We start from the raw sequence: 8,668 nt of genomic DNA, 5'->3' as shown, positions 1-8,668 counted from the left end.
TAGGGCAGTGGCTAAGAGGAAGAGGCAAAGGGGAATCGGCGTGAAGTAGGGCACGACTCGTGGGGGAAGAAGGAAGAAGGAAACGACACAGTAACGGAGGGAAAAGAAAAATAAGAAAAAGAAATAGGAAAAGGAAAATAAAACTTTTCCTCACTAAAACAGGATAGCCTAAACAGGCTTTCACGGAGATCCGTTTTTATCCCCGTAAACTCGTTCATACGAGCTCCGAAAAATTCCGAAAAAATTCCCAGAAATTCCAAAAAATTCCCTTATCATTATTCGTCATTTTTCGGTATTTTACATCGCTGATCCAACTGAAGATATCAGAAAGATTTCTAAGTTAAGATCAAGAGAATGTTATTGTCAAATATTACTCATGTATCATATAATTGTGCTAATATTTATTTTGCAGAGATGTATATGAAACATTCAAAAATTCATGATAACTATTACAAAATTTACATGCAAAGATGCCAAGGATTAATTTTAAAAATTATAGCTATTTTAAAAAGTAATTTTAGTCTAAGAAAGATCAATATTATTCAAAAATTAATTTTGATTTATCTGGTAAGATTTTTAAAAATTGAATGCATGGGAGATTTTTTTTTTGTCAATTCAAAAATAAATTCAAATTCTCTTTCAAAATTTAACGCTTACTCACAATGAGCCATCGTTTTAAAAATTGAATATACAAATCGAATTCGATTAAATCAATTTTTTTAAATAAATAAATTAAATTTTATCATTAAAATTGAACAAAATCAATGAATGATATTTTAATTTAATCAATTTATGAAATTTAAATCGAAATCAAACCTAATAAATTATTTTTATTAAATAAAATTAAAATTTTGAATTCACCAAATAGAATTTTGAATTCGATCCGTTAATTTGGTTTAATGGGCTTTTGCTCTCCCTATTTACTCATGATTAAATTGTAAATTTATGTTAAACAACTTATGAATCAAATTTTAATGTAGCTACACAATTATAAACTGGGCTAATTTTGATTTAATCATTCAGACTAAACATCTTGATTAATTAGATTAGTCAAATTGAGTAAGACAGACCGATCAAGTCAATTGGGCAATATAGGCTGAGCGAGTTGGACGAGTCAATTGGGTAAATAAGCAAGTTAGACAAGTCAGTCTAGTGAGGATTGTAGTAGGATTAAATAGTTAATTAATTAAGATGATGAATCTAGTAGAATCAGCTTGATTTATATAATTTTTTTTATCCTAAGTAGAGTGTCATGATTAGGCCTTTAATGATAGATAAGTGAAAATTTTTATGGGATAGACCAGTCATTCCATATTCATATCAATTTTTTTATTTATATAAATTTTATCAAAAATTTATTTTAATAAAAAAACATTGTATGATGTGCTGATATGTAAACAGTGAGTTTAACAAGAATTTCTAAATTTAACACTAAAATAAAAAAAAACTTAATTCAAAAATAAAAGTAAACTATGAGAGAAAAAAAATAGAAATTTTCTTTTTTTTCATATACAAAAATAAAATAATATTTATATGTAATTTATTTTCAATAATGTCATTGGAAACCTATTTATTAATTAGTCCACCACGCCCATGAGGCCCATCAACAGCCCATTTATCTCACGTTGTCGAGGCCTTCTTCGTCTTCTCCTTCGCCACCACGTGACTCGTCTTGCTGCTTCTCCTAACAACCCTCGGGCGCTTCCTTGATCGCGCCACTCCCCGGCCGCCACCCGAGGCGGAGCAGTCGCCTGCGACGACCGTGCTCCCACTTCGAGTCCAGGAAGAATCGGGGATGTGTTGAAATGGCCTTCGGCCCTCTTCCTCCTGCCCTTACGCGGCTACGGTTCCCTCCCTCGCGCCGTCTTCCTCCCGTCTTCGGTGGTCGACGTATCTCCTCCACCGCAGATCGACCCGACAAGGACATATCCCCTTCCTCCTCCACTTTCCCTTCCGTCTCGGCTGCTCAGGCGGAGGCGAGGAAGGAGGCCTACCGCCAGCTCGATAACCTCGACTTCATGACTGCCGCCAAGATCCTCTTCACCACCCCTCCTAAGAGAAAAGAATTCGGGTAATCTGCCCTTACCTTAACTAGTATTGCTACATTTTGATGGTTCTTGCATCTAAAGCTCCGTCTTTTGCTCTTTAGGTTCGATTTCCATCTGGTGCAGTTCTTCTTTGCTTGTTTGCCCTCTTTAGGTATTTCTTATTCAACTCCGAGGTTATCTTTGTCTCTCGCTGGGACGATTTCAATGGCACAATGTGTGACCTTCTGTTAATTGGTTTCGTTCTAACAGCGGTATTCTTGGTTGCCCAATATGCTCGGTATGAAATTAGAAGAATGGAAGCGGTAATAACACTTCCTACGCATTCTTTTTTTTGATTGATTTTGAGAGTTAGGCTACATTATCCATAGTAGATTTCCTTAAAACTCCTAAAATTGTAACGTTGTCGTATTGAATTTGGATGAATCAATGAACCACATTAATCAATGTTTTTCTTCTTTGATTATGCGTAGTGGCAATTGTTTTTCAAACCTATATTGGGACGTTTCTTCTCTTGTTATTCATTAGTGTTGTTGCATACGTAGAATGCATTTGAACCTATTTTGATTAAGAAAGAAACTTAAGGGGTTTAGCATGTAGAAGAAAAGTTTTGTTTGGATTTAGAGGGAGATGATCTTCCCACGAAGAGAAGCATCATTGATCAATTATAAATGTTCTTCACTGTTTAGCTAAGACTTATTTGTCGAATGCAAGTGTTAAATTGTAGCTGTTCTCCTTCTGATTGGAGGCTATCATTCGAGTTTCCAGCAGAACACATAACTTCTATCATATGCTCTACATGAACAACATCTTGTCACTGTCATTGGACACTCTGCCAGTATAATTTCTCACTTTTTGTATTCTTAAAGTTATTTGTTAGATAGTTATTGCAAAAGTCAAGACCTGTAAATTTTTGTCATAATTTGACTTTGAAAGAATTTTTTTTTACAGGAATTAGAGGAGAAAAAGAAAAAAGAGGAAGAAGAACAAAAGGAAAAAGAGATTGAATTGGGTAACAATGAAGAACAGCCTGAAGCAGAGTTATCAAAGGTAATAGCAAGGTTAGATGCATTAGAGGAGACCGTAAAAGTCATTGCCAATGAGAAAGCAAAAGTTCCAAGCTCTCTGTCATCCAAGGATCGACAGGTTGACCCAAAAGGACAAGTTGCAGCTGCTGATAAGCAATTTGATACTCAGAACCGCTCATCGTCGTCCAAGGATCAACAGGTTGACCCACAAAAACAAGTTGTAGCTGCCGATAAGCAATTTGATACTCAGAACCAGACTAAGGCTGGCGAGGATACAACAATTAGTAAAAAGGAACAGGTGAGTGGTTCTGGCCATTCATCTTATATTGAAGCACTTGACAAAGAAGGAAAAGGATCAGTGGCGGCAACATCTGGGAAGTCAATAACTTGATCAAATATCATGCATGGAATTTTACTGCCATCTAGGGGTCACCTAAGGAACCTTAACAGTGGAAACATGTCTTTCCTTACAAATTTTGTTAAATTTAAGTCCCTTATTCTTAAATTGTTTGAGCAAAAGCAATTCTCAATGTTTTATGGTATAGCAATCTAGATTTTTTTAGTTGATTTGCAATTTGTCAGACTTTGTAGTGTAATTATATTGTACAACAATGCAAATTAAATTAATTGTCACCTAAACTGTCTTCTTCTCTTTTAGGATATTTTTTCAACTTGCCATGTTGTCTTCGCATTTACACGATCTATATATACCTATCCCGTGGCTGAAGTCTGATTGCAAAGGATTTGGTCGTTGTGAATGGTTGATCTAAGTAGTCAATATATCTGATGTCAGATTTGAGCCTCTTGCACCCTAGCAAGACTAATTCTAGCTTAATTGCAATCACATGAGTAAAAAGCGCAGGCAGTCCAGTATTGTTCAACAAGTAAATTACAGGGGAGACATTTTGCTCTAGTACAATGGTCTTTTGTATGGGGGAAGTCAGACACCCAAGAGGGGCAATCATACATATAACTTGGATTGATGGTTTGTGAGTACTTTTAATTCAGTTAATATTACATCTACATTAGTTGAATTGTGAGATTAGAAGATCACAACCATTGCAATCTCCTAAGGTCTGTTATGATGCTACTAGCACTAAATCCAACTTCTTTCAGGTTTCACCTGGCTTGCATGTGTTTCCTAGTTAGAAGTTTGCTTGATATGAAGGTAAAGCTTTCCAATGAATTCATTGTGGTCAGCAAGATGATATGCCCCTTTAGAGTATCAAGTGCAATGCATTTTATCATCATCCATTGAGTTTAAACTCAATCAAATGGGAAAAAAATGCATTTTAATTTTGTTTAATTTTCAAAATTTTAAAAAGGCAAAATGGTAGAATAAGGTCCAGCCATCACCTTCTCAAATCCTTCCTCTCCATGACTTAATTCAACTATGAACTGAAAAGTTACCTACATTGCTGAAAAGTATATTTTTATTAATATTTATCATTAAGAAGATATTCTTAGTAAGATTTCTATGAATGAACTTGATGTCAAGCTGGTGAAGAGACTAACAAAAGATAGTGACAAGGCTGAGAAAAATATAAATTGAAGTGATTTCGTCCACTGGAGAAAATGTCTCGTATGAGTGTACCCACTAAGTTACTTGGCGAGCTTTTAATTAGGCTACGATACCATTTGGTAAATATTTAATTATGAAGAAATATGTCAAGGTAGTATGTATCTTTAATATGTGTACCACTTAAGTCATTATGAGAGCTTTTAATTGGCCGGAGACAACTTTAGTTGTACACCCATAGAGGTGGGTCATCAGGAACATGTAAAGTGACAGTAAGATAGAAACAAGAAAAATCACCCAGACTAATTGAGATAGAGAAGGTGTAGAGTTGAAGAATAATCGACTCAAAGAAGGCCACTCAATAGAGTTAAACCTACATCGTGACTCGAGAGTAGCAATGGTAGTCCGATCCTTTAGATATGAAAATAGTAAAAGAAAACAATTGATAAAATGTGAGGATAACTTTATCTAGGAAATGCTAAATAGACAAATAGATTTGTCTAAATATATGTCGTTAGAGAGAACACAAATTATTTATGGAAAGAACAATGTTAAAGGAATGTAGAAAGAGAAACATTAAAGGGATGTAACCATTGAAACTAAAGGATGATATGTGATTTACAAGATAATTTACTTTAAGAAGTGCGTCACTCCATAGAAAAAAGGGTCTTAGATATATAAGACTGGATGTTGGGATTGTGAGGTTTATATGGACAGAAGGTCTTACAACAAAGAATATGTAGCGAAAATAAAAACTAAATGACATTACCAAGCAAACACATTTATTTACGTGGTTCAACCGCAAGAATATCTCAGTAAAAATTTTTCCAAACAAACCTCTTCACACCTTCTTATAGCCCTCCATTCTTCTCAGTGCTGAAGACTGTTCTATTGCTGTTGATGCCGCTAAGTTGACTGATTGCACGAGGCACTGTAGCCATTATGTAGTATTATTTTGCAGCCTTTTCCCATTAACAACCCTTTTTGGCTTTTCTATTGTAACATTAATCCGATATCAGATTAGTCAAGTCAACTCGTTTGTGGACTCAACATTATGTATGCTAGCCATCAAGCTTGAGTTAATTGACCAGTTGACTCAACTGTTACTAGTCTATTTGACTCAATTATTACTAGTTGATTGATGTCCATTATTAGATTTCAGAGTATTAATTTTTTTTAGCCACGAGACAATTGAGTCCATCACTAATCAATTAGATGCCCATCACTAGTCTGTTTGACTCAATCATTACTAGTTGATTGATGTCCATTATTAGATTTTGGAGTATCATATGTTTCTTAAGCCATCTAACAATTGATATCCATCACTAGTCAATTAGATGTCTGATTATGATCAATTCTAAGATCGCGTCTGTTTAAGTTGAAATCTACCTTCTCACTCAACTCGCAAAAAGGTTACCTATGCAACTTCTCTGCCATAAGGCTATCTCCTGTTAATCTTCTCATTCTTTGGATGCATCCGAGCCTCAGCTCACTCTGTGTGCCATCTTTCACACTTCGCTTACATAGTTTGCCTCCCAAACATAACTATGCACTCTGATGCGTCAATCGTACAATCCCCTGGATGGGCGATCTCCATTAACCTCAAGCCATCAAGTATTTATCGACCTAGGGCATATCAAGTCCTCTCCATTTGTATTTCTCTATGCCTTGTATGACTCAAATATTTGCCCACACATCAAACAAAAAGTAATATTAACTTAAATAATTTTAAACACTTAGGTGATCAAAATAACCGTGTATCTAAAGAGGTATGGAGTTATTGGAAAAGCTGAAGATGATGGAGATAAGTGTATTTGGTACAATCTGTAAGACTTATACCCTAAGATAATTAGCTTGCTTGTCCTCAAGTCTAAATGGAAATAGAAGTGACATCTAAATGTGACATACAAAAACCATGATTTAGTGAGACTACAAATTGGTAACAAAGTCAATCGAAATTAAGGATATAAAACACAAAAGATAGATGCAATGAGGATGTTAGAGAAATGTTTCATATATTGGCTTTGTGACATTGAAAGGGCATAGTGGCTTAAGAGTAAAGAAAGAGTATGTGTTACCTAAAATGTGCTCTGAAGCTCCTGAAATCTCAAATATAAAAGATTTATTTTTATGAGCTAGTGAGGTAGGTAAGGCAATGATTATAATTGTAGTTTGTAATTGAAGGAACCACATATATTCTTAAGAAATGCAATACTCGAACCAAACTTTACTTGATGGATCCTCTTGTGAAGTAGCATACGTATGAACTATCTCAGAAGGATGAATAGTTGGATAACCATCGTGAGAGTAGCAGGCATCCTTGATATGTCCAATTTTTCCATAATGGGAATACTTGGGTCTTCGCTATCTAACAGTACGACTATCATGACCATATTGTTGACCTCCTTGACTGCAACATGATCTAGATTACAGCTGAACTACCTACGTTGATACCTTACATAAGACACCCATTTTGCTTCTATGACTTAGCCATTGGTCTCCAACTTGTCCTCACACCTCTTCTCATCTGATTGATGTAGGTAATGACATCAAATCTGGTTCTCCACATCAACAAGGCCTTGCCTCATCACTATTCGTTCTTTCTCTTTCTGCTATGCCTTCTCATCCTCTCTATGCCACTATAGCTCGAGGGACTTTTCTCTGAGATTTGGGGTTTTGATGACCTTCTCTAGCATCTCATCTATGACTTCTCTTCAGCCTCTAGGGCTTCGCCTATTGTTCCATATTTAGTTATCTTCTCTCTGATCAACTTCTTAGTTCCTTTCAAATATGCTTTTGAGACCTCTGATCTTTAGTACTAGTTCTTGTTAGGGGTGCAATCGAGGTGAGCCAAATTCTTGAATGTTTGAGTTTGGCTCGTTTATAATCGAGTCAAACTTGAGTTTTATTTAATGAATATATTCATGGCTCACGAGTTTATTTGAATTTTTATCGAGCCTAAACGAGCTTAATAAATATAAATTATAAATTTAAATATTAATTAAAAACTAAATTATAAATTTAGAGAAAATTATAATATTCTTATTAAAATTTATAATTTTATTCTAATAAATAAATTTAATATATTTATCTATATTTTTTTATAAGTAGAGTGTAAAATCTCTAAATTCAATATCAAAATTATTATTTTTTCATTTAAAAGTTGATTCATGAGCTTACTAACGAACATGATCACGAGCTAACGAACCGAGTATTGTGAAGCTTGAGCTTAGTTTATTTATCTTAATGAGCTTTATTAAACGAGCTCAGACGAGCTTTTATCGAATCGAGCTTCGAATAACTCATAAGCGGCTTAGTTCATTTACACTCCTAATTTTTGTCCATGAAATTTACTACTCTTGTGGGCCATCACCATCTTTGACTTGCTTTTCAATAAGATTTCTTTCTCCATACTTGTAGTTTGCAACAACTTTTTTTTTTTTCCACTTCTTGTTTCCTTCCTACTACAACAAGTAATTTTTTCCTAGTCCTGGTCCTTCTTGTTCTCCTGTTTTTTTTTTTTCTTTTTTCTTTATAGCATGTTATTGTTTGTGCCACCATAGAAAGAAAAGTACCGGGGCCTCATATTCCATCAAAGTTTGGTTTTACCTTCATGTGTGATGCGGTGATGAGGGGCCCCACCTCACGGAAGATAGCTGTCATGGTGGAAGTCAAAGTCAAGACAGTCAATGTTGAGATATCATTGGCCGGTCAGGCGATCAAGTCAACGCTCAGATAACATTGACCAATCGGGACGAGCATGCCCCGACCAGGAGGAGAAGGTTCCGGTCCGACCCCGCCTTTGTCACGGGGAGGTGGCAAATGACCGAAGCTCAAAGGAGTTTGACACCAGAGAAAACGATATGCAGAAGTCGAGCCGACGTTGGCATAGTGGAGCTCCGGCCGATTGGACATGACACAGGCATAGGGGTGTTCCGACTGATCGGACGTGACACAGGCATAAGGGTGTTCCGGCCGAACAAACGTAACACAAGCATAGTGGAGTTCCGGCTGAGCAGGTGGTACATAGGAACAACGAATTCCCGACCGAGAGGCTAGTCCGCTTGGCCTAGCAA

At 35.8% G+C, this 8,668-nt stretch overlaps 1 protein-coding gene across 1 annotated transcript; it reads left to right on the top strand.

Annotated features, from left to right (window-relative positions):
* Window positions 1-1,633: 1,633 nt before the first annotated feature.
* On the top strand, window positions 1,634-3,712 carry LOC121969844. The gene is made up of 4 exons (XM_042520120.1): window positions 1,634-2,071; window positions 2,150-2,199; window positions 2,298-2,350; window positions 2,997-3,712. Exons 1-4 carry the CDS (start codon window positions 1,806-1,808, stop codon window positions 3,462-3,464), a joined length of 837 nt encoding a protein of 278 aa, XP_042376054.1. The 5' UTR covers window positions 1,634-1,805; the 3' UTR covers window positions 3,465-3,712.
* Window positions 3,713-8,668: the final 4,956 nt, after the last annotated feature.

The sequence above is a fragment of the Zingiber officinale genome, chromosome 4A (assembly GCF_018446385.1).
Source record: "Zingiber officinale cultivar Zhangliang chromosome 4A, Zo_v1.1, whole genome shotgun sequence".
NCBI classification, from domain to species: domain Eukaryota; kingdom Viridiplantae; phylum Streptophyta; class Magnoliopsida; order Zingiberales; family Zingiberaceae; genus Zingiber; species Zingiber officinale.
This window is presented reverse-complemented; position numbering and strand designations above follow the sequence as displayed.

Coding starts and splice junctions, on each gene's coding strand:
- LOC121969844 (XM_042520120.1), top strand. CDS start 1,806: ATGGCCTTCGGCCCTCTTCCTCCTGCCCTTACGCGGCTACGGTTCCCT. Junction 2,072..2,149: donor CCTAAGAGAAAAGAATTCGG/GTAATCTGCCCT, acceptor TTTGCTCTTTAG/GTTCGATTTCCATCTGGTGC. Junction 2,351..2,996: donor AAATTAGAAGAATGGAAGCG/GTAATAACACTT, acceptor TTTTTTTTACAG/GAATTAGAGGAGAAAAAGAA.